Here is a 27931-nt window from a genome sequence, read left to right on the forward strand (position 1 = left end):
ACAGATTTTGACGGCCGGCTCAAATAATGTCAATAATCATACTGAGTAGGAACAGGAGTCTAAATTCCAATATTTAAAATTCAGGGAGCAGAATTGCAGCTGACCTGTTTGTACAGCTGATGGGATGGCAGTGACTGTTGGTCATCAGTGGGTGGAAGCAGAGACGTGACAATGTTGTTGTCACGTCTGCAGAGCTGCAGAGCTGTTTCCGGGCTCTGCAGCAGTCCCGCTGGTTTACAGAATTAATAATGAATCTGCAGACAGGATATGGATAAGATCAACCAACATGAAGCTATACTTCTGTTTGGAAAAGAGGAAGGTAAAGCACAAATCCAAAGAAATACTGAAACATTGTGAGATGACAGCAGTTAGGGCAGAACATACTATAGAGCACATAGAGTGAAATAATTCAGGTTTTTAGAAGCTGGTGTGGACACTGAAAATACTGAGTCAATATAATGAACAACAAAGGGTGAGATGCTGTGGACGGTGGTGGATGAAGATTTGTTTGGGAAACTCAGAGAACAGTAACATGAGTTTTAGTTCGAGCTGATTGTTCAGTTGAATATAATTTTTCTTTTACATTATTACAGATTAATCTGTAGTGAATCCTGGTCTACACACTCTGGTACAATAGGTGGCGGTATGCATCTAAACGTGTTATTGCAACTCGTAAAAAAAACACAAAAGAAGAACAAGAAGCGAGCGGAACCTATGGGCGGAACTAATATCTTTTTTTTCTCGACAGCTTGTTTCTTTCCGGAAGACAACTGAGTTGCACCGGCTGTAATTCAAGGTACAGTTGTTGTAGTTAGTTATGAATCGGTATCACACACAATAGAAAAAGGTATTAACCCTAAAGATTATTACCTGTTAAAACTCTATGTTAATTCATTTAATTCCAAGAACAACCTCAAGCAACGTCCGTCAACGGAGAAGTTAGCTGTTAGCTTAGCTGTTGTCAGAGGTGCAGACTTGTCGTTGTCACTTGTAACCAACAAATGATATTTCATTTAAAATAATGAAATATACATATACCTGTTGAGTAAGGCTTTGTCTTTTTTTCTTTCTATCCGCTGAGACTCGCCAGCTTTAGAGGCAGCGTGTTGTTAAAATCAGAGATAGGTGTGTTCATACTATGTCTAGTGGACTCGTGTGTACTAATGTGAAGCTGTTGTTCCTCAGTTATTTTTTGCCTGATATCGTTTATTGCCTTTCGTGCCTGGAGACATAATGGATGAAGAACCAGAGAGAGCGAAGCGCTGGGAAGGAGGCTACGAGAGGACATGGTAAGACTGTTATACTAAGAGACATTCAACTTGAGATATTTGTTGTCATGCGTGAAGCATTGCAGCCGTAATTAACTTTATTTGAAATACCACATTAGTACTTCCTCCTTTTGCTCTGGATGTTGGAAACCTTATTTGAGATTCAACATCATGTAGTTTCTGCACAGTCATGATTCAAATGTGCTGTTCTACACCATGCCAAAGGTTTTAGGTCACTGATCCCACTGTGATGTTCATAACACTCAGTTTGAGACCTTTACTGTTTGTGACATGGAGCATTATACTGCAGGAAGTGGTCATTTAATGAAGTATGACCACAAAGGGACGAACATGGTCTCTAACAACACTCAAATAGACTGTGACATTCAAACCCTGACTGATTGGTGTTAATGGATCAAAGTGTATCAAGAAAACTTCCAGCAGTCTGGGCTGTTGACAGGAGGCAGGCTGGGTGTCTGAGTAAAACCTGTGGAGATTGTTGTGTGTGAAAAGCACAGGAGATCAGCAGATTCAGAAGCACTCACACCAGCTCGACTGAAAAAGTAAAAGTCACTGAGATGCTGTTTCCCCCATTTTGATATTTGAGATGGACATTCATTGTAGCTCCTGTCTGCATGAGTGGCCGCCTAATTGGCTTACGTAAAATTGCATGAATAAGATGTAGTGTACAGATGTTCCTAATAACATGCTCTGTGACTGTGTGTTTCTCCTACAGGGAGGTTCTGAAGGAGGATGAATCTGGCTCCCTTAAAGCCACAGTAGAAGAGATACTGTTCCAGTCCAAAAGGAAAAGGTGTGTGTGTGTGTGTGTGTGTGTGTGTGTGTGTGTGTGTGTGTGTGTGTGTGTGTGTGTGTGTGTGTGTGTGTGTGTGTGTGTGTGTGTGTGTGTGTGTGTGTGTGTGTGTGTGTGTGTGTGTGTGTGTTCAATACTTCTCTGCTGTAAATATTTCAATTTTCTCCTGATGGAGATAAAACTCAAGCACTGTATCATAATGTGTATTGCACTTATACAGGTATTTAGTTTAAGTGGAATGTTTCCCCTTGCTGCTATATTTATTTGTTATACATGAGCTCTTCATTGATTGATTGATTCTATAGAAGGCTATTTCACTTCTGAACTAACCTGCTGGTTTGTTTCTGTCATAGGGTGATTGAAAGCCATGGACAAGTGAGGCTTGGAATGGTAAGAGAGTTCCACCTCTTTCCTACAGAAGCTTATTATCACTTCAGGTATTATCTTAATGGATCTAATCACCAAGTTCTCTTAAATCTCATGTCAACATGGTGACAGTAGTGTTGCAAAATTACTTATACATATTTGTAAGGACCAAGATTCCCAATACCACTTTTGTTTAAATTTGTGTAGTGCAACTCTGCTTTGAGAGAAGCTGTTAAAGTATGTACTGTGCTCTAGATGCGTCACCTCTATGTGGTGATTGACTGTTCAAGAAGTATGGACGACCATGACTTGAGACCTAACCGCCTCACCGCGACCTTAAAGGTAAATACATGTAGCAGAACCATCACACTGTACAATAGCAGTCATGCAATGTGATGATCTGTAAAGCAGAACCCCCTCTCTCCTTTTCTCTGCAGCTGATGGAAGCTTTTGTGGATGAGTATTTCGACCAAAACCCCATCAGTCAGGTTTGTTTGTTCAGTCATGAGTTATTTTATACTGAACTGTGTTGAGACTTCACACTTAAATCCATTCAGCTCTTTTTTCAACTTAACAGGTTGAGGTGAGTTTATTGGAAAAACTTGCTACTGCACTCACAACTAGTTTTGACCAACGTGTCCCACAGATGCAAATGAGATGCTTTCTCTCCTTTCATTGTCCTGTAGACATTAGTATGCAATAATGGTTGAACCACACATTCAATCTGAAGATATTTCTGACATCTCTTAATATTTGATTGGAATTTGCATCCAGTATTGCAGCACTATCCCACTTTTAATTTATACCATGGTATGAAAATTGATGGTTATCATACCATGTACATTTGCTTATTTCTGGTATTTGGGTAAAAAAGGCAATAAAATATAGAATATCAACTGTGACCTTGACTGCCTGTCGTCAACTGGCATCTCACTCACACAAATGCAGAATACTCTGTATACCTTGAAATTATGATTATTATTATTATACAGTAATCTGTCTGTCGGTCTGTCTGTCTGTCCGTGTGTGAGTGAGTGAGTATTAATGTCATCAAAGAATGTCACTGCTTTAATAAACCAGTGTGTATGCTGTGTCCTCAGGTGGGCATTATCACCACAAAGAATAAAAGGGCTGAGAAGTTGACTGACCTGACAGGTGAGGGTCATATGAACTGTTTGTCATGTTTTTATTAATGGTTAATATTCAAAATGAATAATTTGACCATCTTGAGGGTCCTTTACTTTATCATTTAAAGCCACAGGGGCAAGTTATCATTGTTAGAATTTTTTATTTAAACCAGTTGTAACTACAACAGAGATCAATGTCATAAATTATCCATATGTCTCTATCTTTATAAACAGCTGTGAACATCACTCTGTCCAGATTAAGCCACACTCTTTAATGTGATGTGTTGTCTTGTTTCACCACCAGGAAACCCGAAGAAACACATTTCTGCTCTGAAGAAAGCTGTGGACACTGTGTGTGTCGGAGAACCCTCCCTGTACAACTCTCTCAACCTGGCCATACAGTCCCTTAAGTAGGTTCTGCAGTGTTTGTCTTACACGGCCCTCTGTAATGTTACAGATTGTCACTGAGCTCGCTCCTGTCTTTTTCTGAAGGCACATGCCTGGACACACCAGCCGGGAGATCCTTATAATCCTTAGCAGCCTTACCACATGTGACCCAGCCAACATCTATGAACTCATCAAGGTGAAGTCACACCCTTACCAATGAGGTGCAATGTCATCAGTGACCTTGTGTATATCTGACATGTGTTTCTGGTCTGCTTTTCCTTCATGTACGACCGTGTGGTCCCCTGGTCAGACCCTGAAGTCTCTGAAGGTGCGGGTGTCGGTAATTGGCCTGTCGGCAGAGGTCCGTGTGTGCACGGTGTTGACCAGGGAGACGGGTGGCTTATACCACGTTATCCTGGACGAGAGTCACTTCAAAGAGCTTCTGACTATGCACATCAAACCGCCGCCAGCCAGCTCCTCATCTGAATGCTCTTTAATACGCATGGGTCAGTATACAGATGCTATTTCCATTGAAATGTAAATAAAGTCAGAGCGACCAATTGTTAAATAACAGCAAATCTAACAGCACATCCAGCGTCCTGCTGCACCGAATTTCCATTAGAGTTGCTGAACGTTGATTAATGTGCCAATGAAAATATTTCCAAACAAAAGCAGTGTTTCTTCCTGTTCGAGTAGTATTTGTTACTGCAGTGTCCAGCTGTTTTATGAAAGTAGAGTATTTATTTAATGGAGCTATTTTTTCATTGTTTTTACACCCAGGACATGTCTTATCAAGCTGTTGGTCCTATGTCGATGTCGCAAAATGCTGCAAAATGATAAATGTTTCCATTTAAACGGAGTAGAAATGCTGAATAACATCAACCATCTAATTTGAAGTCTGGAGACACACCCCTTATTCCCTGTGAGCTAGAATTGATTAGATTTTGAAATAATTAATTTGAAAGGAAATTGCAGTAAAGCATTTTTGAACAATTAGTAATTAACTTTTACACCAACACCAATCCAAATTTGTGAATTTTTACACGGAAGGTAAAGAATGTGCATTCAGGGGATTCATGTTCCTCATTAAAGTATAAAGCTGTGAAAGCATCTCCAGAATATTCGTCTCAGACCCCCTTAATTAGAATCCTGTGTTTTGCTCAGGTTTTCCTCAGCACACTATCGCTGCTCTGACTGATCAGGATGCCAAGCCTTCATTCAGCATGTCGTAAGTTGGATATGGTATGATTTTAAATATTCAGGCCTGGTCAATGAGTGGCCTGCTTGTATGTGAATGACTTGTCTTTGTACTGAACTTTTCCTGCTGTGTGTCTCCCAGTCATCTGGATGGCAGCAATGGTCCCGGTCTCTCTCTGGGAGGGTACTACTGTCCACAGTGCCACGCAAAGTACACAGAGCTTCCTGTGGAGTGTAAAGTCTGTGGTACGTCTAAAGGGAGGATTCTCTCTCTCTCACTCTCACTCTCTGTGTGTGTGAGATCAGAATAAGATAAAACTTGTATTTTCTTCCTGTGGCATCAAACCTCAATGTAATTATTTTCTTGGTGTGTATTGTCTCCAAGGTTTGACTCTGGTGTCAGCCCCACATCTCGCCAGATCCTTCCACCACCTCTTCCCTCTCCAGACCTTTGCAGAGAGTCCTGTGGAGGAGCTCAAAGGAGAAAGGTGTCTTTAATACACTCACAAACACATACTTTGCAGCTGTGACTGTATAGTAATGATGGACAACATAACTCCCATAAAGTAAATCCCAACCCTCTTGATCGCCCCCCTGTGGATGGCTGCAGTATAGGTCTTAAATCCCACCAAAGAGAATTTAGTGCCAGTGCTGTCCTACTGCTAGTGCTGGTTTTGAGATGGTTCAACTTGGGATCGTTTTAAGAAAAAAGTTTGGATATGAATATACATTCATTAATTCAGTCCAACCTGTCCTCCTCGCATTAGACACAGCAGACTACTCCTGAGTGGATGACTGAAAGCTGAGACCAACTTACGATTAGTCGAGCGTGTGTATCGGCGGGAAATTGTCATAGTTTCTCCATCCCAGATCGCTACTGTGCAGACTGTCTTAAAATGTGTGAGATGCAGCATTTATATTTATTCTGGCTTCATTTATGGGTAGTGGGAGGAAATTGAGACACTTCATCATAATATAGAGTGATCTAAATCTGTTATGATTTGGTTTCAGGTTCTGTAAAGCTTGTCAAGGCCGGTTAAAGGATAAAAGTGTAAGTATATTAGCTGAATACTATTCACTGTTTATACTGTTATACCAATAATGTATATGCATACTTTGATCTATGTAGTTTTTGTAGTTAGTGGCACAGTGAAAACTGCACTGACGCATATATTATACACTGTACCTTTATTCCACAACCATACACAATAACGATATGGCACAATTACACAGCTGAACAGTTTAATTCTGTTAAGTATTTATTTTCCTAACAATCATGGGTAGTTCACTTTAGTTCAGTTTACTTGCCACAGAAAGTTTAGACATGTTACAGTTAAAAAGTAACATCTTCCAGGATAGTCTTGCTTAGGAGTTACTGGTGGATCACTGATTGAATTATGTTTTGATTAGAAATATACACAGATAATTTAAATTTAGGGAGGAAATACTCACACAAATACTATTTATTACAATTTCAATCCCTCTTTCCATCTCTAACTGCTCTGTCTTCCTCTTGGTCCCCATATTTCTAGGTATTCAACTGTCCATCCTGTCACAGTGTGTTCTGTCTGGAGTGTGATATCTTCATCCATGACTCACTCCACTGCTGCCCCTGCTGTGCTCACTGTAACAGCGTCCCCTAAGCTGAGAGGCCAGTCGCCAGACAGAGACTGATGTATATAGTATGTACTGTCACTACACGTTTTGTATGTAGTGGCCATATTGTATGCGTCGGGATTACCCATCAAGCACATACTGGATCATCATACACATCACAGCAGTGTTGTCCACCTTTGACCACATGGATATGATGCACAGAGGCGGCCTTTATTCAAAGATTGGCAGAAAATACTGGATGATCATTAAGGGAAGGAGACGTGTATATTCTCAGTTGGAACAAAGCTCCTGCATCTGAGCCACTTAATTTAAGAAATGTTTTTTTGTATGTATATTTTATACACAATTTGTACTATAGTTCTGATTGTAATGTAGCAGTTACAATAAAACGTTTTTTAATTGTCAATGTGTTTTATAAACCACTGAAAACACGTTGATTCTGAAAGGTATTTTTCAGGAAATATGTTATATATTATAAAAAATCCCACACTGGATATTTTGGACCAAATAAATAAGAGTCACCCTTTCCAAATCGGAGAAACACAGTATACTGCTGGGAGTGTGGTAATGACTTGAAGGGGTTGGGGGAAAATGCACAGAACTTAAAAGAGTTACCTCTGGGGAAAATGAAAAATCTAAAAATGATAAATAATAAAGATCTGTTGATATGTTATATATATATTAACAAGACTGGTGGATGTGTTTCATGCCTCAAAATGGCAGAGATCTAATGACATTATAATCAGCTGCTAGAAAACTGGAAACAAAATTATAAATAAATCTTCACTGAACAATATGTCACATATCAATAGAAAAATATAGCATTTAGGCATCATTTAAGAAATTAATATCCAGACATGTCCTCTGGTCTAATACAATCAACCTGTCAGTGGTGCCTAAGGTCAATATGATAATATATGTGTATAATAATCATGTAAAGTATAATAATCAAAAAAAACTAATTGACGAAGGAGCTGGACAAGGAATTGGATTTCAACTAAGAATAATTTATTTTTCAGTTATATTTGCCAGTTATTTGAAAAACAGTAAAATTACATATAAACAAACAAGCTCATTTAATTTAATATATCTAAATAAAAGATGACCACATGTGATGAATGAAATCTAGGGTCATAGAAAGTCATTCTTTATAATAAAAAAGTGCACTTACTTTTTGGTAAGGGCTACTGTCTCCATGTACAAATAATATTATATAATAAAATCGTTAAAGTTGGTGGAGGACTTTAATTTGACAAATCATCATTAAAAGAAAATTACCTTATCCGGAAGAAAGAGGAGGAGGAGTCTCTCGTCATTTCCGGTCCGTATGTAAGTGGCTGGCGGGAAGCAGTAGTGTGAACATAGCAGCAGCGTCAGTGTCCAGCACCGTGACAAGATGTCCCGTATTCTGAACGGAATCGTGGCGGTATGTCCTGACCTGGGGATCGGGAACACGGGGAACCTGCCCTGGCACCCTGTCAGACTCAGGTTAGTCTCTTTCATTGAAATCATGAAAAGCTGCAGTCTGTTTACGAGCCGCAGGTTAGCATCTGTTTACACAACAGAGGAAGACACATGGCGGCGGCTCACTGCAGCAGAAACAAATAAATCCGGTCGTCTTCTCTTTCAGCAACGAATTCAAACATTTCAGAAGCATGACAGCGACTCCATCGGAGAAAGGTACCAAAGTTCACCTGGTTCACTATAATCTTGCCTGGTTAAGAGGTCAGAGTGCCCTCCACAGTTAAACATTCACTGTTTACAGGTTTATTGAAACCACAGACTGCACGACTGTACACACTAAAGCCTGAAAGAGTTTTATATCGTAGTTAAACATTTACATTATTGAGGTATTTTGAAACCATAGACTGTTAACATAAGAAACAAATAATAAATGAATGTACTAGAGCAGAAGCTGAGATAAACTGAAGTAAAGAAACAGGTTTAGTGTCTTACAACCAGACAACAGCTAAAGGATTTACACTGCCTATAAAATATTTGTAATGTAACATTATAGTCATTACACCAAGCTTATTTTGTAAATAGTCTGGATGTAGTATCAGGCTATGCAGTTCCTATGAACAATCACATTTTATTTGTATAGCCCATATTCACAAATTTGTCTCCGACAGAGAGCAGTACATGTTTGTGAAAAAAGACTGTCTAACTTAAATGGAGATGTGTATCAATGTTTAAAGTATTTATACAAAAAAAAATTCTGAGGGTGATGAAGGGAGCAGTAATGGTATTATACGTGAGGAGGAATATTGTATTTCTATGCAATCTAGTTGATCATACTCTTATCAGCTGGCACCACTATGCATCATCATGATCCTCGATCACGATCCACTATGTGGCCGCAGCAATGATCCTAGATCTGCAATGATAAAGCACAAGGACTTCTGGGAAGAGTTCATCTCCATACCATGTATTGATGAGACATTAATGTGATAAAAGGGAAAAAAGGAAAGAGAAGCTCCATGTGTCACGTGTCCTCCAGCAATCTAGTCCAACAGCATAACTAAGAGCAGGTCAAAGACCAGCCTGGAGCAGCTCCAACTATAAGCTTTATCGTAAAGTAAGGTTTTAAGCCGACTCTTAAACGTATAGATGATGTCTGCCTCCCGAACTGAAAGTGGGAGATGATTCCACAGGAGAGGAGCTTGATAGCTGTAAGTTCTGGCTCCTAATTAACTTTTAGATTCTTTAGGGACGACAAGAAATACTGAGTTCTGGGAGCGCAGTGCTCTAGTGGGGTGATGTGGTACCTACCGTAGATATACAAGTTTTTCTTAACAGCCATTTTGTAAAAAAGGACAAATACTTAAATGACATAAAGCCCTCATCTCAACAGATGAAGCCAGTGATGTGAACAGCACTTAATATCCATTGATTTCCTTTATAGCATCGTGGAGAGGACTCTAACCTTGTTGTCCTGCAGGTAAACAGAATGTGGTGATCATGGGCAGGAAGACCTGGTTTTCCATCCCGGAGAAGAACAGACCTCTGAACAACAGGATCAACATCGTCCTCAGCAGGCAGTGCAAGTATGTGTCACACACAGTTATAGCTGACGCACAACTGTAGATACGCTGCAGCCTGCTTGTTATGCTTTCTATTTGACTGAGTTTCTCAGTGTGTTCAGGTTCTTTTGTGAGCCTCTGCAGCAGTAGTCCAGTAACCCTGCCTCATATAAATGAATACTGAGGGCTATTAACATGTAATTGCTGGCTGGATTACATTCAGAGGCCATGTTCCTTTCTTTTTGAATGAATGAGTTAATGCTACATATAATGAGTGACTTCATACTCCTTGTGTTCCCACAGAGTGCCCCCTGCAGGAGCACATCATCTATCGGCAGACTTCAGCTCGGCTCTCAGGCTCGTCGACACAGAGCTCGCTGATCAGGCCGACCAGGTCTGGGTTATAGGAGGCAGCTCTCTCTACAAGGTACTGCATGGAGCACCCAGGGTGTGCACTTGTCTTAAGATTTAGTACCAATATAAATAAATAACCACAATGGGGAATTTGAAGTCACAGACATTTTTAAAAAATTTGACAATTTTAAAACCTGATGGTTGTGGTGAACCACCTAAAATAAAACTCCACACACTCCTGCATCATATACAAACCCCTTTTCTCTCTGTAATAATTATTCCTTGAATGCTTTGGGTTACAAGGAGATGATGGAGAGCCCGGGGACCAGAAGACTGTTTGTCACACGAATACTGAAGCAGTTTGACTGTGACACTTTCCTCCCGGAAATCAGTCCAGACAAATACCGGCAGCTGTCAGAGTAAGATCAGCACACATCTGGGTCATTTAGGATTAAACTACAACCATATTCGTTATGATTAGAGCCCGACCAGTATAGATTTTTGAGCAGATGCCGATATTGGGGAGTAGAAATGAACAGAGACTGATATATTGGCCAATATATACATTTAAACTAGGGATGCACCGATATGGAAATTCTTGACCGATACCAATACCGATATTTAAAATAACAATCTGGCCGATTACCGATACCGATATTTGTTTATTTTCTTTTTGTTGTTATTCATTCACCCCTTTGTGCCAGAAAAATAATTAAATCATTATTTAAAAAGCACTATTTAAAAAATGTTCAGCCCTTCATCACTCTTATCTTTTAATGACACAAATTGAATCAGATTTATGAAACAATCTTTGATTTAACTAAACTTTATTTAACAGAGACATATAATGACCATTTTTCCGCAAGTTGAAATGGTTCCTTGGGATCTTAATGAAATGACTGTAACATATTTTGGTCAAAATACCACAAGGATTATTTAAAACAGCACCTTTTTACCCTGTCTAAAACAGCCCTGTTAAAGTATCATTATAGAGAACGCTCTTCTCATTGTTTTACGGTAGCAGTATTGCCCGTTTATTAGAGGTGTTACGGCTTCTGTGTGTATGACGTATGTTGTCAGTTCCCTTGTTACCTGTGCATGAGACGGATGAATAGAGCCGATGCACATGAGAATAAAATACTTAAACAGACGCTACGCTCATACTTTTTATGCCAAGTTACACTGCGTGAGTGAAGATAACTTAACAAGCCCTCCTCAGTTTGACCTGTTTTTAGTGTCGGGCAGAAATCACATCGCGTCAACACCCACCGTGGCCCTTCGCGATGCTTGTTTTAATTAAACAGTCGGATTCCCCTGGTCCGCACCAGTTCTCAGTCAGCTGCTAGGCGCCAGCCGGAGGGTTCCCCCAGCGGTCGCCGTAGCTGAGGTGATCCGCGAGAAGGGCCCGACACGCGTCCAGAGTCGCCGCCGCCGACCGCCGTACCCGGTCCCCTCCAACGGCCCGCCTTCCGCGCCGGCGATGGACACCGCCCCGCGGTCCAAGAGAAAGAAAGCCCCCGCACCAGCGACGCCGTTAGGCGCCACCGGATTAGGACCTCCCGGTGCCGCACACTGAGCCTCTGGCTGTGGAGAGGAGGGCGACGGAGCGACTGCTCCCCCAGCTGCGGCACGTGCCCAGCGGTTTTACAACAAATATGAACATCGGCCAAAGATATCGGTGAAAGTCAAGTTTATTACCGATAAGCCGATATCAGTAAACGAGGCGAATATCGGCCGCTACCGATGTTCGGCCGATAAATCGGTGCATCCCTAACTTAAACACGATTCGATTAATGATTCCTAATAAGTCATTATAAATCCCTTATGACAAAACGTTTTAATATCAACGTATATCACAAACATAATATGACATTGGTCTGTGAAAGGCAAATATTAGTTAGTAAGGTTTTTATTGTACTAACTAGTTAATTGCTGAGGTCTTGGGGCGCGAAGAACGCATCAGATAAGTGAAGAAATCAGATGATCCGACTGCTTTGAAACAAACCAACAGTTTAAAATAAAACCCACGTTGTCCTTTAATGCTGATATTAGCTAACATCTGCATCATGGTCACAAAACCAGATTTATTCTCAGTAATGTCTCTCCAGGGGTATCTGGTTAATCCACCTCTTAGCTGTTGAATTTAGATACTGATTATACACAAATAGTGTTGTTGAACCTTTTATCATTCATGTATACACCAGATGGGCTGCACAGTAAAGTTTGTGTCTGCCACAGGTTCCCAGGAGTGCCACAGGAGCTGCAGGAGGAGAACGGTATCCAGTACAGATTTGAAGTCTATGAGAGCATAGAGCAATGAAGAAGAAACATTTTAAAAAGCCTTGTGATTTTGTAAATGGCACCAGAGTAATATAACTGCTGGTTTTAAATGTGATTTGTACTGTTGGGTTTTGTCATACAAAGTTGTATTTTCTATATATTTTCTTGCAATAAATTTTGATTTCAGCCATTCTGCAGTCATTTACAGTGGGGGCGTGTAATTAATGTCATTATTAGAAAAGGGTTTATCTTAAATACTTCATATTTTATTCAACATATTACAGCGACACCAGGTAAATAGCTTGTTACTGTGTGAGGGACACATAATCAACTCCAGTTATGGAATCAAAGGCTAACAACTTAAATCTAATCTATTTCTCATTATTTCATCCATCACATTTGGCTACATTGTGCTTCTCTGAGCTGCATCGGCAGCTCTCTGCACCCTGTTATATATGAAGACACTATTGTGTTGTCGTTGCTGTTTTGTATATACTACACCTACAAGCATCTGAACATTTTTGAATTTCCTTTAAAACCACATTATTTTAGATTTTTGTGAGTAAATTAGACTCCACTTTCTGCCACATGTGCATGTAAATAATCCCAGATCCGCAGAGGAATAATTGAACACAATATCACCTGACATAGTTTGAGTTTGATGTGAAAAGGTCCCTATAATGTTTCAAGTTACACAGTTATCAGGAAATTGCAAGAGGTGAATCAGTATGAGGAAAAGAAAAGTCAATTTAAACCTCATGGGCTTTTATAAAACATTTCAACGGTCACACATAGGAGACAATTATTTTTCTCCTAAAGTTAGAAAATCGAAATCATTCTCAAGCCGATAGGTGACTTCTATTTTACTCCATCACTAACTTCAGAATATAGTAATGTGTCCTCAAAGTGAGAGAAAATTCCTGTTGTATAATTCTCACCATAACAAATCTGTCTGCAGCCTTGAACTTTCCGGTGACGTCAGCTGCACCATTGTCATCGCGCCGATCTTAAGTCTAAATACGTGAAGGTGAAAAATGAGTCGTACCTGCGCAAATGCTTCACCAAAGACCACCGTCTGCTGCTCATAATAGGATGTGCTGTCATTGGCTGAGTGCTTCCTGCTCCTCAGCAGCCATAGGCCAGCCTCTCGCTCTCATCTGATGAATATCTGTCTCCACACTCTTCACTCTCATCTGTCATTCCCCTGCACGGACGTCTGCTCTCCACACTGGTTTCTCCTCAGCCTGCACAGCGACTCTGACCCATCAGCTGTAGGGGTCCTGCAGTTTGAGCAGCCTCCATGGTAAAGAACCAGACAAATCCAGGTAAGTTTGTGCACATACCAACGATGACCTGAAGTTTTGAAATTAGTGTCAATGTTAACAGTTGTGCTTTTGGAAATAATCTTATATTGTGTTGCTGCATTTGTGTGCCATACATTTTCTGAAATGTTCTCTTAACTATTCAGTAAGAATTATATGTATAACAGTAGAAATTATGATAAACACCTCATCATGCTTAAGTCTGATTCAACTTATGTAAAATCGTTGTGTGATTACCTCTACCTCAAAAAAACGTTTTACGGCCTTCAAACAGAACTCGTCACTAAGCATGTTTCATCCTGGTTTGTTAGACAACAATGTGGTATATCCAGTAAAGTCATTTAGTCATAACTTTTATCACTAAATGTTGTTCCTGTGGTAAATGACCGGCAGCACAGGATTCTTTTCAACAAAATTGTCCTTGCAGGGTTATTTCTGTCGCTTTCAAAAAATATATATATATTCCTGGTACATAAAACCCCAGTACTTTACTTGGATAAATAATCATACTGATGTCTTTACCTGAGAGAATGGAATGAAACATATCTAGCCTTCACTTGTGGAGTAATGGTAAGGAATGGCATTTTCTCTCCTGCCTCTGTCATTAGCTATTCTGTCTGTTTTGGTGCGAGCTGAAGGCCAGGCCCGGTCGCTCAAAGAAGCACAGATGAGGCTGAATGTCAACCAACAGAACAGGCTGCTAACAAAGGTTAAACCCTCCTGATCTCCACAAATGCAGCTTTAGTCCTGTCTAATTAACCATTACAGCATTGTACAGATAGTTACAATAGCACTAGGTTTAGTAATGCATACCCATAAAGTTAGTGGACTTATGAGAGGCAGATTGAAGGAACAATGTTCAACCTCTGTTCAGAATAGCACAAGATATCTCTATTTGTAGTTCTTATGTTGCACCTATAGTTGTGATTAAAATGTTTAGTTCCTGTATTTCCAATAATGCGATCAATAGTATATTGATCTCCCGTCACTGTTGGGTGAATCACAGTGTCTTCAAGCACCCGATTTGTAAAACGGGTTAGTTTCAAATCTCCGTGGTTTATATTATTGGTTATTTTATTGGTAACAGATTTTACACACTAATCTATTAACCACTAAAATATGATTCAGTGTTACAGATCAAACAAACAACAGTTTATACCGCAGTTAAAATGAGCTCCCTCTCTAACCACTTACAGTGGCAAAATGTTGCTAATGTGATGCTGCATTAAAAACAATAGCCCAATTATATAGTATCTACATGTCTGATTGTCTAAATCAAGCCATGCTGTATATTTCACAAGAGCTTCAACAATCGGCCCACAAACTCTGCTCTCAAGTTGTTTCAAACATTTAAGTAACAATTTATAAAATTACTTAAAATTAAAGTTACTTAAAGTTATATAATGGGATGCAATGTTCGATGTTTTGAAAACTTAAAATATTTGGCATTTAGATCGGTAGTAGGATAGTTTAAAGGGGAAGTGCAGTATATTTCAACCTTGGCCCTATATGTTTATAAATGTGGGCACTTACAGTAAATGACTGGCACTTTTGGAATCCGTGTACTACGGGCCTGTCCCAATTCACCCCTTACCCCTGAAAATTCATCAAAAGTACAGTTTTACATGTACCCATTCACACACACATTCATACAGAGTATCTATGTGCAGCACTTCTCTATGGGAAGAGGCTATTTAGGGGTCAGTATCTTGCACAACTTCGGCATGTGGACTCTTTTGTAAGTACCATTCCCTCCACATCCACATTTAGAAAACTACCACATTTAGAAAAACACCAGTTTCCCTTTAACATTAGCTTAAAGAGTTAGTGTGAAGCACAATATGGCCTGATCATTAACAGTATTACACATGCATGTCACATTGTGGAGGTGATGTCATTGGGTTAAATCTAGTTTTAGGATCAGACAGACGTGCAGTGATGGGACTTTATCTGTTTGGTTAATAAAGGTGGTCTCTGTTAGGCTAGGTTACATCACAATCAAGATGTACAGATAATTCAGATGCCACAGTGTATACACTGAAAAGTACACCCACACTTTGACCACTAAAAATGTGTCATCTAATGTATTCACGTACATGCGTACCCAGCTGACACACACGCAATCTACTCTTAGTCACAGTTTGATAGATTCTGAGAAACTCAAGGGCACACACACAATTTGCTGAAGGAAGGAATAGTGGCTGTTCAGGAGAGATGAAAATCACTTTGTGTTCTCATGTCTGACGCTGGAAAAAGGACCGAACAGATGTTGTGCCCTTACCTGTCACTCTTGCATCGCTTCCCATCTTCTGAACAGCTGATGGAATGTATGGAGCTTTAACTGTTACCATTGTTAAACCTTATTGTACACTGGCAACTATACAAGGGATTTCTGAAGTATTTTACAAATGCAGACCTGTGCGTCGTCTTCAGAGTTCAAGGTTGAAAAAGCAACATCACCCAAGATATAAAGACATATGTTATCATTTCTATGGTCTGTGTAGGTGAGTGCCGTTTATATAAGGGCCTAACCTGCAGCGACAGAGTAACAGAGAAGAGCAAACAGAGCACATCAGACGAGCTCTTATTGTCCAGATCAATAAAGCCACGTGTATTGTATGAGACAGTTTGGCTTTTGGTCCTGTACTCTCTTTGCTCTGTAGACAGTTATGACAGCAAAACAACAGAGGTGATGGTCAGAATACTCAGAAAATTGGCGGAGGAACTGACTTTTTCCAATAGAAAATATTATATGGAAATGTAGCACTTGGTCATACTGCCCAATGACTAAGCAGAAAAATAGTTTACTGCATGAGAATGTTCAGATTTTGAAAATTCAAGTCTTACCTGCAAAAAATATTTTGGAACTTGTAACTGTAGCGTGCTCACAAAACTGATAACACACATATTATGTTTTTACACTGCACATCTAGGAAATACAAAAATAGTCAATATTAACACGTGTCGTATGTATTTCTATGTGCAATCTGATCATAATACATGCAGACATGTGCATGGCAGTTTCTCTGAGGCTCTGACTTGAGGACCCCCAATGTAGAGCCACCAACAGCTGCCCACCTCATACCTGAGAACTTCTTCTTTCTCTATTGCAGGCACTCGGCTGTGGATCTCCCATCAAACACTGAAGGTGAACTGAAGTTAACGAAGATCCTTAAAATGGATGAGTCATCAGAGGTTCGAACAGATGGCAATTCTCTGCTAAAGGCAGTGTGTCTGAGTCGTCTGCGTCTGACTCGGCTCCTCTTGGAAGGCGGGGCCTACATTAATGAGAGTAACGAACATGGAGAGACGCCGCTTATGGTAGCCTGCAAGACACGTCACACAGATTCCCAGAGTGTACCCAAACACAAGATGGTTTTGTAAGTTCATGATTGGTGAAAGTATGTGTTTTTTGTTGAGGATTACTACCTTCCCTTTTCCTGGTGTAGTAAATGTGATCTTACTCCCAATAGGTATCTTTTGGAAAGTGGAGCTGATCCAAACATCCAAGACAAGACAGGGAAAACGGCTCTGATGCACGCATGCCTCGAACAAGCTGGAGCTGAAATCCTTTCACTTCTTCTGAGCAGTGGAGCTGACCCAACCCTGGAGGATCACACAGGATTATCAGCATTGGTTTATGCAGTCAATTCAGGAAACAGGGATGTCCTCAGGGTCCTCCTGGATGCCTGCAAGGTGAAGGGTAAAGAAGTTATCATCATCACTACCAACAAACTACCATCTGGCCATCAGGTGACTAAACAGTACCTCAATGTTCCTCCACCTCCTGACCTCGAGGAGCGTCTCCATTACACTCCACCTGGTTGCATGTCTGCATACGAGGTCCAGCTGCAAACTTATCCACAGGGCTCCTCAGTGGGTGCTTCCCCTTTTCTTGGCCACAGGGATTCCCAGTGTTTATGCTCAGGGCCTGGCATAGTCATATCTCAACCAGTTTCTCCAATCCAACATCCTAGTCCTTTATGTGTTCCTACAGTGGATAAGCGACTTAATCTCCACAGACTACACTCGGAGCCTCGGACCAAAAGTCCTTCCCTTCTGCTCCAGCAGAGCCAGACCTGCTCCCTGACGGAGGAGCCAGTGGAAGTTACAGTTGAGGAGGACTGGTCTCTCAGATTCACGAGCTTTGCTATCCATGGAAGACCACCTGCTGTATCACGCCACCACAGTATCGATGTCAAAGACACAACAGGGCTACTGAAAGCACAAGAGAACATGCCAGTACATGAGAATAGGGGAGGAGGTGGAAGAAGAGGCTTTGGTAGAAAGATGTCATATGACAGTGCTGCAAGTTCACTGCATTTTACTTCACACCCAAACCTGCATCAGGACAGTGTCCCCTTTCCTCATGAATACATTCCTGTGGACGAAGATTCCTCCCTCTGTCTTAGACAACTGAATATTTCAAGTCTAAAAAATGTGGTCCGTCGGCGAAACATTGGCATGAACCACTACAGTTCAGACTCTCAGTTACCACAGTTTGGCAGCAGAGAAAATAGCACCAAGAACAGTGGTGGAGCTGGAGTGGGATCAGGAAGGCACAAGTTAGTAATCAGCAGGTCCTCCACTCTCTCAGGATCCAGGGAGTCCTTGGAGAGCTCCGCCCAGAGACGAGACACAGCCAGGCTTGAGCGTAGAGGCTCAGGGACTTATCTTCTGGATCATATTGCCCACACTCGCCCTGGATACCTTCCTCCCCTGAATCCCCATGCTCCCATACCTGATATCGGGGTGAGCTCTAGCACTTCCCACCCTTTGAGTGGAAGTAGTAAGACACTGAATGGTGTAAATACAGGGTCAAAGCCTATTCTACCATGTGCCCCTGTTTTTCCAAGGAATCTAAAAGGCAAGAAAATTATGTGGAGACGCCACTCAATGCAGAGTGAGCAGATAAATCAGCTGGTCGACTTTGAGGAAACTTTTGGCCACTAGTATAGAAGATGTAAGTGCTTTTTTCCATATCATACATTTCTGTATTATACATGTGGTACCATTACTGAGGCCAGTTCATGTGACCTCAGTATGAAACTCAGTGTGAAAAAAGAATCGAAAGTAATGTTTTATTTTCAAAGTGTGCATATGCTGAAACTATTTTCCTCAACAGCTCCTACAACAGAAAAGTTTCAAAAGTGAGAAATAATATTGCAAATATGAAACACAATTCAATGCTTAAAACATGGTAATTCCAGAAGATTAAAACACTGCAATAATTTACAAGTTTCAATATATTAAACTCACCCAGATCTGCTGGGTCTTTAGTCAGCATATCTAGTGCATGTCAACGGTTGCCACATACAAATCTCATCATCTCAAGGCTACAAGAAAGAATCACACAGAAAAGAACAGGTACTAAAAATGTTTCCTCTTCATGTAATTAATCTCCTGAACACAGAACTATTAAAGTAGCATGAGTGTAGAGTGGCTTTTAGTTCCTTGGTCATACCGAGTGAGTGTGTGCATGCTGCTTGTCTGCAAGGGTTCATATATTAAACACTGAGGTTTGCTCATACACAAAATATTATCTTTTTAAAATAATTATTCTTTATTACTCCTGCACTACATGGTAGCAGGTGTGTTTGGGAGGTGAATGGTGGTGGATGAGTTAAACATGGCCACCATCAAAGGCTTACACAATTTTGGCTTTAACTCTAAATCTAAATCGACTTCACAGAACTGCGAACTGCACAGCAACTTCCTTTTTCCCCTTTCCACAGACGGCTAACACAACTGGGCCTAATAATTATACAAGGCTAAGCAAGACTGTTTATTTGATTCTGTGTGGTGTTTATAAGTTTGATTTGTGTTGTGATATTGTGGTTATAAGTTATTTGAAAGTTAATGTTAGTTAGGCTCTTTACAGTCTTTCTTATATATCTATCTGACCCTTTCTCTGACTTAGCATCCACAGACACACGCATAATCTTCACCTAATTAGCTCGGACCCCCGCTACATGTAAACATTCCAATGGGGAGTGTGTGTGTCTGGCTCACAGGCACACACACTCAAATACACATCTTTGTTTAGATAGTACATTGTTAGTAATTTGTGTTTTTATACTTATACTCATAATAACTGTTTTTTTTCCATTAATGTTTCATAAGTGAATTTTGCCAACCTCTACATTGTCAAGAACTCCATATCCTTCAACTTAGCTAACTATCTAGACAGTAAATTTGATTATAGTTATTAATTTAATTGTTAATCAGTTCCAAATTTGTAGTTAGCACTTTTATGAGACTTAATCAATAAATTGGCTATCTTTTCCCTTCCCTTGAAGGGTGGTACCCTGAGGTAACTTTAATCAATCAAAGTTATGATTTTATATTAATAATGCAATATTAATATTTAATATTTTATTTCGATAAACGAATTTATTGAATGCCGAAAGGCACACCATATTATGGTATCACATTTAATGCATTATTCAACAACACAGCTTATCAAGGAGCTGTGCGAATGTATGTAGGCTACAGGACTTGAAGATTCTTCACGTCTCACCCATAAAGGCTTCTTCTTGATTCCCGGTACTGAGCTGTCTTTATGAATGTGACTGTTGTTTGCTCTAGTGGTGTGGGTTTAGTGAAGGTGCTCTGTATTCCTCCAACAATAAAATAACACATTTATTATATCATTTATATGGCTTTATTGTTATTTTTTTTATAATAAAATATATTCCATATCAATTTCCACAAGGGGGTCTCGTCTCCCTATAGTATTACTAGTATTTGCCTTTACTGTCCATATGCAGTGTTTTCATTTCCATTATCTTTAACATACAGTCAAGCTATTTCATTGGGTGTCAGATGTGATGTATATCATTTGTCAATCATTTGTATTGTGTGATTTTTTTTGTACATGAGAAAGACTGTGGTCAATGCTGTTTTTTTGTTATTACTATACTATATAATAAGTATAATAATATTTTACTAATGTAAAAGTACAATAGTTTGGAAGTCCATGGCTTCATTTGTGGGCAGCAGTTGTCTTCCTGTGCACCAAGAACACCGCTCAAATCCATGTCATGTTTCCCTAGAGTGGCCAGAAGCAAAACTTTAGTGGTGCATTCAACCTTCAATGTTCCTCTACAAACTGTGTAGTATTATATGCCATATTTTCAGTAAAGCTATTCAATTGATAATGAGTTGCTTTGTATCAGGAAGAGTCACTTTAAGTTATGATGATCTTCTATTTTGGTGACCATTGTGCATAAAGTGATAACAAGGTTGCTTCTGACTTTTTCCTCAGCAATTTATTTGCAGAGAATAAAAGCAGTTATCAGCAGAGCTCTCAGTGCCGAACTGTGATGCCAGTGATAATGAGATCAAACAACTTGAGTAAATATTTTATTAAAAGGATTGTTCCAGGCTCCATCTCATATCCATACACTGTAAACACAATGCTGTTAACATCTGCTAATGTCTTCAACCTCACAGTTGGATAGAAGATAATCTGACAAATCTCTGCTCACCACAGATCATCCAAACTAATATTTACCTCCAGCTCACTGACACCAGTTAGAGGACAAATTCCATTTACATTGACATTGTTCACTACAATGTATAGTGAGTGGATTATCTGAACTACTCAAATTCTGAGTGCATTCCTTAAGTCTGAATTAACCAGATGTGATACAATACAAATACAGTATTCGGTGGACTTATTTACTTACCTCATTGTTTAGGGCTCAATGTACATACATTTGAAAACATTCCTATTCATATTGTGTCTTGTACTTTGTCACTTGATCTATTAACCATAGTTTTAAATGGAAAAATGCTCTGTGTATTTAAAAAGAGCCTTTATAGCCTTCATGACCGCTCAAAGAATTTTACAGTACAGGTTTTTGCCATTCCCAAATTCACACACACAGTCATACACTGCATCTATTCGCAGTACTTTGTCTATGAGAAGGGGCAATTTTTGGGTTCAGTATCTTGCCCAAGGACACTTTGGCATGTGGAGTGATCAAGACTGGGATCAAAATACCAAATTCTGGCATGACGATGACCACTCTCCCCCCTGAGCCACAGCTGCTCAATCACTACTGTACACTACTTTATACACTGTACTTACTATTACTTCTTTTTTACAGCTTCAGCTTCTTCCTAACTTACTTTGCATATAAAGATTTTAAATCTGAAGATCAACTTGATATCAATGTAAAATAGGTGCATTTTCATACAGCACATTAAACCAATGTACTGCTTTGATAACAAGTATCAAGGCATTAAATCAGCTACAGCTGAAACAGCTACAACAGTGAAATACTACTGCTACAGGCAGCTCTGGTTCAGAGGGTACAGCGGGTTGTCCACTAACCAGAAGATCAGCGGTTCGTTAGCGATATGTCACCTGGGGGCATCGGTCGTCTGTCAGATTTCTGAAAACAACTTGGTTTGCAGTGTAGTTATTCTAAGAGATTGTCTCCTCCTGTCAGACTGAGCTCTGTCCTTTGACAGTCAGGCAGGTCATAGTAGATCCTACTGATGTCAACGTTTTTTCTGTAGGGCAGTAAGTCCTGTGGTGAAAATATGTCACTCTGGCTGGTCCACACAGTTAGACTGTACCTGTGAATGACATGAGAGATCATAAACATTTCAGTGACATATGTCAGTGCCACAAAAAATTACTCATTCAAGAGGTTATCTGTGGCTATCCGTTACCATAATTAAAAAAAGACTTTTCTCTACTCTTAACCATAACTGTTAGCAACTGTGACATCGGGCTCATAGTGTGTGTGTGTGCGTGTGTGTGTGGTAATGACACTGTATCGGTTCCTTTGTTAACCCACAAGCAAGCAGTGGATTAAAATCTTTACCTTTAATAATTGCAAATCTTAGATGCATTCAAATTAGCCATTTACCTGTTGCTGAATCAAAAACTGTTATTTGAGTATTTATATTATCAAAACTGCTCCCTTTCCTGAAAAATATTCAAATGTACTGATGGCCAAATAAATTCTGTTTTCTTAGTCAACAGAGGTTGAGAGCAAAGTTAGTACAACCCACATTTCCAACATGGCATAATGACAGGATGGTTCGTGTGACAGTGCAGCAGTGATGAAGTAATGTTAATGCGACTGACTGGCCTCACCATGTATATAATTACCTGTCTGACTGCTGCAGCAGCCATGTGAGCTGTGAGAACGACTGGGCCAGGAGAGCTGCACGTACTGGGAAGGTGACTGGATGTTTCAGGGATCTACATATCTCCTCAATCCCATGCACCATATCCCAGCTGTATCCTGGAAGAAATGAAAACAACACATCAACGGCTGCCTTCTCACGGTATCTACAGTTTTACAAACCATCTTCTGCATTTCTTCAAATAATGACCAGAGCCTTTGTTTATCTCAACTGCTTAAGGTTAAAGGTCTTATTTGGTGGTTTTCCTCCGCACCCGTTTAAGTTAGCAGTGTGCTCTTACTACAAATTCAACATTCAACCGTTTCAAAGTAAAGCCCTCTAGTAATTCAGCAGACAAACCCTTATAGGTGAATACAAAAATATATATTTTTTTTTCATTAGTTATTTAAAAAAGTGAAAATCTAACATGTTCTAGACTCATTACAAGTCAACTTAAATGTTTAAAAAAAGTTATTTTGATTCAGACAATCACAACCTACAGCTCAAAAAAACAACACTTATCTAAGAATATTTGAATTTGAGTATGGGTTTAATTATAGTCTTGGTAAGGATGATAAGTTTACAACATCATGCTCAAAATCGCTTAGACTGATGTTGGCTTGCTGTGTCAGAGGAGTAACTTTTAATGTCTAGAATCTAGACCAGTGGTCGCCAACCCGTCGATCGCGATCTACCGGTCGATCTCCCAGTTTTCACTGGCGATCCCCCAACTCTCTGGACTCACTGGCTGTCGTCGCGCTGCAGATCAGGTGTGTGTCGGTTGTCTGTTTTTCACACGCGCTGTGTGTCCGCTACTGGCCAACGAGACGCATGCTCTTGTCCTCCAAGAACAAGTTGGTTTATGTACTAAACTAAATGTCAGGACTCTAAGGTATGAAGATGCGCATCTTTCGGTCTGTCGATAACAATCAAAGCTCCGATGGAACAAATTAGTGGATTGAGAAAGTGAAAAGCTGGAGTGCTTTTACTGTTGTAAATACATTTGTGTCATAAACAGATAATCATTGAAGTTCACAGAATAAACAGAGAAAATTATCTAACCTGAGTGTTAATGTTTGTCTGTGGGCTCTCCGCCATTTCGACGTGTAGTTAGAAAAATGAGAGCTGCACGAAAAGCTCTCCGAGGAGCCGCGGAGAGGCCCGGAGAGGGCGTTCCACGTTGGAGAAGGCGGTCCTATCTGTCCGTGTCCGTCAAAACGGAGAAGCATACATTGGCCTTAAGTGTCATCACCTGGGTTGTCTGTCCCAGCAGTCCATCCTGTTGTCCAGCCGAGGGACAGCACAGCTTGAGTGGGGAGAGTTGTCAGGGCAGAAAGAAATGCGTGAGGGTCCAGAGGTGTGGCCCGTCCACCAGGACCAGAGAGAATATCTGCATTGATCCACACAGGACAGCTCAGGTCAGGCAGCACTTTCTCCAGCAGAGCCACAGATGGAGACACTGCCTCCAGGCTGCAGGGAGAGTTAACCGCAGGGTTAGCATCCCACACAAAGCAATGCATTAGTTAGAGAATAGAAGAGAGTCTCACCTCTTAAAGTCGAGTTTTATTCCCATCTGGTGCTCTTTCACTGCTTCCAGCCATTCCTTCAGTGTGATGTCGCTGTCTGTGTCAGGGGGGTGTGCCATGATTGGCTCTTTGGGGTCATGACCTCTCATGATTATGTCTGCCTCGATCATATGAGTGGTACCTAAGGGTCACAGTTGGTCAAACTGGTCATTGAAAAACCCATTAGGTGATAATATACCAATACTTTTGAAAAACAATATGCACAATTTGCATATTTGATTTACTCATTTAGGGTTGTTTATATTTAAACCTACATTATGGGAAGTTTTTATGTGTGTATGGAAGGTTAAAATAATATGCCTAATTCACATAGCCTGACAAACCATTATAGATTTAAATCAGTGTCTCTGTGACAAGGAGTCAACAACACTGGACCTTAGAGGGTAGGATTAATAGGTGGAAATGCTTCTAATATGTAATAAATGTTCAGATAACTTGATATTGGCTTAGTCCTAACAGGATGTGAGCACTTATTTTTCTCTTTCATCTCATTGGGACTTTAGTGCTGTAGTTTTGGATCAATTCATTATGTAGGAATCATAAAATCAACAAAACGTTGACACTTGACTGAGGCACGCATTTGTATTTAAGCTCTAACAAGTGACTTCTTTCATGTTGATACAGATTGATCTACAGATTATATTCTTGATTATCTGTCTGATCAATAAAATGAATTCTACATTATAGCAGTACAGAGGAGCTATAAGCTGCAAATCTTCACATTAAATAAGTAAAAGATTGTGTTAATATATATATATTTGTTTATCCTTTTCTCTAATGGATCAGTCAGTCAGCTCTGCTCCACATACATTCTCAACAGGCAGTTTGATGACTACAGTGTCTACAGAGACAGACTGCAATCAGCTGTAGTGTTATATGGGCGGCTGTGGCTCTTAGAGGGGTCGTACTCCAACATGAAGGCCGGCCAGTCTTCCCCATCTGCCCAAGTGTCCTTGGGCAAGATGCTGAACCCCGAATTGCCCCTCATAGAACAACAAAGTGCTGCTAATGGATGCACTGTATGTGTGAATGTAAAACTATACTGTAAAGAGCTTTGAGTGGTCATCAAGACTAGAAAAGCGCTATATAAATACAAAACCATTTACCATACTGAAAGCAAAGTTAGAGTGTTTATAATAATCAGCGTTGCCACAGGAACAGTATTTTATTAGTCTAAATGATCTGTGAACACATGTATGAATGACACAATTAACTACCACTGACAGTGAAACTGATTTTTCTACAAACTTACATAATGAGGACAGTTGGCTTTTATGTCAATACCAATGAAACCACCAGGAGGTGAGCAGAGTGCAGTAATAGAGAGAATGTATCATTTTAACTTCTTCAGCAACATTTCAGCATTTAAAAGTCAGCTGGTGATTAGATATAACTGTTTGAAAATAAAGTTGATTCCTTGGCCCAACACAAAGTGTGATTTAAGGCCACATAACAGTGCCTTCAATTTTATTTGTAACTTCAAATAAGCTGATATCTTGGGAAGCCCTATTTCTGACAACAAAATAACAAAACAAGGCCTTGATATTAGAAAACACAAAGTTATAGTTGTGATATAAAACTTTGAAGCTCTATTTTATACTTTTTATCTCATAATAGCATGCGTGTTGTATATTATCGAGGATGAATTCCCATTTTCTTTCTCTTTCCCTGGTGGAAATGGTCTTCAAAAGACATCAATGTGTGGTGAGCTGGGTGGAGGTGTTATCATGATAAAGTCCATCAGTGAAGTGATCAGTCATGTTGTAGAGACACACACCTGTCACCGCCTCGTGCAGTCTGCTCCTGCTGTTCACTGCGTGACACCATCTCACCTCAGCACCGTCCCTCCGCTTTATCTGCCTCCGACTCAACAAGTAGTCCAGAGTCCCGTCACACATCCTGCCTGTGAACTCAGAGTTAATGGTGTTGTCCATGTTCACCACCACACAAGAGCCATGACACGCAGCTCAGCTGACTTAACCGATAAGCGTCCGCCGTGATGTTAGCAAGACATCTGTGAATAATATATCACGGAGCGCAGCTGAAAATAGTTCACACACTTCACATGTTTCTCTCCTTTCACTTCCACACAACATAAAATATAAAAAAAAGCGCTTCAAAGTAAACCAGTGAGACAGAAGTGGAAATATTAGTGTCTTACCTCCACCAAGAGACACGGGCTCACAGTCACATCAGCAAGGAAATACACACTCCACTTCCGGTTAGGCGCTCTCAAAATAAAAGAACAAGTAATACGTGTGAGGGAGTGTATAGACAAAATGGTGACATTATTGTAATTAAAACCTTTAACCCTCCATCTTTAACTTCCCTGTCCTCTTCGCCCTGTCATTTTTATCACGAGCATTTTAACCAATTTTAGCATTTATTCAATATTTTACAGAGGGCCTCCTGTGCATAAAATATATTCTGTGCTTTTATTATTCAAGACATGTTTAATATGTACTGTATTTAAATAACAAGACGCCCTTTATTCAAGCACTTATTACAGGGTTTCAGTGTATATGTATGAGTCATTTCACAAAAACAACCCTCTGGATATGAAATAAATGTCATTAAGTGCTCTTATTAAAAACCAGCAGAAGAGCCAGTGATAACAGATGTTTCACAATCAGGCAGAAAGTCTTCACCCACACTCCTGACATGATGGTGCAGGACTAAAAATGAACATGCTGGGCATGAGAGTTTCATCTTGAAGAAAAGTTACTTCTCTGTGGTAAATTGTTTCAGTATCTGTAGACTGTGAATCTGGTTCATCAAAAATGAAGACAATTGCTTAATATTTCTGAACATATTTCTGTGTTTTACTGTGTGTTAAAGAAAGAAAAGGTATTTAAGATATTTAGTTGTAATTGACTTGACTTGATATGTCCCAAGTGTGTGGCTCCGTACATTAATTATTAAGGAGAGAAATCACAATTCATTTACACACCATGCAGTTGGGTGAAGAAACTTCCCTTTTCCAACATATGTGAAGCCCCCTGTACAATTAAAGCCAGGTCTATGAAGAAATGCTGGTTCCCCTTTGAATGTTGAAGAAATGGTTCTGCCTTTATCGAGGCCTGATTTTAATCCCAACTTGCATTTTTGGGATGAACTAGGACAAAAGCTAGACAGAACCAGCCAACACAGGTGGTATCACAGTGGTCATAGAGGACCTAAGAGCAGACACGGAAGCAGGTTCCAGCTAAAAGAAAAGTGATTTTTTAATGCAGATTTCATAACACAGGAATCAATCCGATGAAAGCTAAAGTACCAGAAATCCACAGGCTTAAAGGCAAAACTTAAAAGGTGATAAAGGTCATACACATAGGAACTGGACAGACTAAATGCTGGAATGCTGTGCTCAAGGTAACAAGACAAACTGACAAAAACAGGAGGGAAACACAGATCCTAAATACTAAAGAGAGGTATGACACATTTGG

The 27931-nt window shown here is 40.0% G+C and overlaps 4 protein-coding genes across 6 annotated transcripts; 3 read left to right on the top strand and 1 right to left on the bottom strand.

Annotated features, from left to right (window-relative positions):
* Positions 1 to 210: 210 nt before the first annotated feature.
* On the top strand, positions 211 to 7182 carry gtf2h2 (general transcription factor IIH, polypeptide 2). Of its 2 annotated transcripts, none has more exons than XM_053421730.1 (16): positions 211 to 319; positions 749 to 796; positions 1186 to 1289; positions 2005 to 2082; positions 2436 to 2472; positions 2704 to 2790; positions 2886 to 2936; positions 3549 to 3603; positions 3880 to 3985; positions 4068 to 4158; positions 4273 to 4468; positions 5127 to 5190; positions 5302 to 5405; positions 5545 to 5647; positions 6171 to 6210; positions 6692 to 7182. In XM_053421730.1, the coding sequence occupies exons 3-16, from the start codon at positions 1234 to 1236 to the stop codon at positions 6800 to 6802; spliced, it is 1179 nt and encodes a 392-aa protein (XP_053277705.1). In that variant the 5' UTR covers positions 211 to 319; positions 749 to 796; positions 1186 to 1233; the 3' UTR covers positions 6803 to 7182. The 2 variants fall into 2 exon arrangements, with proteins under 2 accessions (XP_053277705.1, XP_053277706.1); XM_053421731.1 differs by having other exon boundaries at positions 221 to 319; positions 749 to 847.
* Positions 7183 to 8082: 900 nt separating this feature from the next.
* dhfr (dihydrofolate reductase) lies at positions 8083 to 12623 on the top strand. The gene is made up of 6 exons (XM_053421732.1): positions 8083 to 8264; positions 8407 to 8456; positions 9718 to 9823; positions 10103 to 10226; positions 10457 to 10572; positions 12392 to 12623. The coding sequence occupies exons 1-6, from the start codon at positions 8173 to 8175 to the stop codon at positions 12471 to 12473; spliced, it is 570 nt and encodes a 189-aa protein (XP_053277707.1). The 5' UTR covers positions 8083 to 8172; the 3' UTR covers positions 12474 to 12623.
* A 4309-nt stretch (positions 12624 to 16932) lies between these two features.
* On the top strand, positions 16933 to 18717 carry ankrd34bb (ankyrin repeat domain 34Bb). Its single transcript, XM_053421733.1, has 2 exons — positions 16933 to 17135; positions 17229 to 18717. Exons 1-2 carry the CDS (start codon positions 16933 to 16935, stop codon positions 18706 to 18708), a joined length of 1683 nt encoding a protein of 560 aa, XP_053277708.1. The 3' UTR covers positions 18709 to 18717.
* Positions 18718 to 21107: 2390 nt separating this feature from the next.
* On the bottom strand, positions 21108 to 26740 carry fam151b (family with sequence similarity 151 member B). Of its 2 annotated transcripts, none has more exons than XM_053421735.1 (6): positions 26650 to 26740; positions 26266 to 26391; positions 24450 to 24609; positions 24155 to 24372; positions 22886 to 23021; positions 21108 to 22344 (listed from the first exon to the last, which is right to left on the bottom strand). In XM_053421735.1, the coding sequence occupies exons 2-6, from the start codon at positions 26384 to 26386 to the stop codon at positions 22185 to 22187; spliced, it is 795 nt and encodes a 264-aa protein (XP_053277710.1). In that variant the 5' UTR covers positions 26387 to 26391; positions 26650 to 26740; the 3' UTR covers positions 21108 to 22184. The 2 variants fall into 2 exon arrangements, with proteins under 2 accessions (XP_053277710.1, XP_053277709.1); XM_053421734.1 differs by having other exon boundaries at positions 26266 to 26502; positions 26650 to 26717.
* Positions 26741 to 27931: the final 1191 nt, after the last annotated feature.

Source organism: Pleuronectes platessa, chromosome 4, assembly GCF_947347685.1.
Source record: "Pleuronectes platessa chromosome 4, fPlePla1.1, whole genome shotgun sequence".
Lineage (NCBI taxonomy): Eukaryota > Metazoa > Chordata > Actinopteri > Pleuronectiformes > Pleuronectidae > Pleuronectes > Pleuronectes platessa.

Bases quoted from the DNA above. Each gene is read 5' to 3' on its own strand.
- gtf2h2 (XM_053421730.1), top strand. From the start codon at position 1,234: ATGGATGAAGAACCAGAGAGAGCGAAGCGCTGGGAAGGAGGCTACGAG. The intron at 2,473-2,703 runs GTAAGAGAGTTC...ACTGTGCTCTAG, and splicing joins GACAAGTGAGGCTTGGAATG to ATGCGTCACCTCTATGTGGT. The intron at 5,406-5,544 runs GTACGTCTAAAG...ATTGTCTCCAAG, and splicing joins TGTGGAGTGTAAAGTCTGTG to GTTTGACTCTGGTGTCAGCC.
- dhfr (XM_053421732.1), top strand. From the start codon at position 8,173: ATGTCCCGTATTCTGAACGGAATCGTGGCGGTATGTCCTGACCTGGGG. The intron at 8,265-8,406 runs GTTAGTCTCTTT...CTTCTCTTTCAG, and splicing joins TGGCACCCTGTCAGACTCAG to CAACGAATTCAAACATTTCA. The intron at 10,573-12,391 runs GTAAGATCAGCA...TGTCTGCCACAG, and splicing joins AAATACCGGCAGCTGTCAGA to GTTCCCAGGAGTGCCACAGG.
- ankrd34bb (XM_053421733.1), top strand. From the start codon at position 16,933: ATGGATGAGTCATCAGAGGTTCGAACAGATGGCAATTCTCTGCTAAAG. The intron at 17,136-17,228 runs GTAAGTTCATGA...TACTCCCAATAG, and splicing joins CCCAAACACAAGATGGTTTT to GTATCTTTTGGAAAGTGGAG.
- fam151b (XM_053421734.1), bottom strand. From the start codon at position 26,422: ATGGACAACACCATTAACTCTGAGTTCACAGGCAGGATGTGTGACGGG. The intron at 24,610-26,265 runs GTGTGTGTCTCT...TGTGACCCTTAG, and splicing joins ACTGCACGAGGCGGTGACAG to GTACCACTCATATGATCGAG. The intron at 22,345-22,885 runs GTAATTATATAC...TGTCATTCACAG, and splicing joins CTGCTGCAGCAGTCAGACAG to GTACAGTCTAACTGTGTGGA.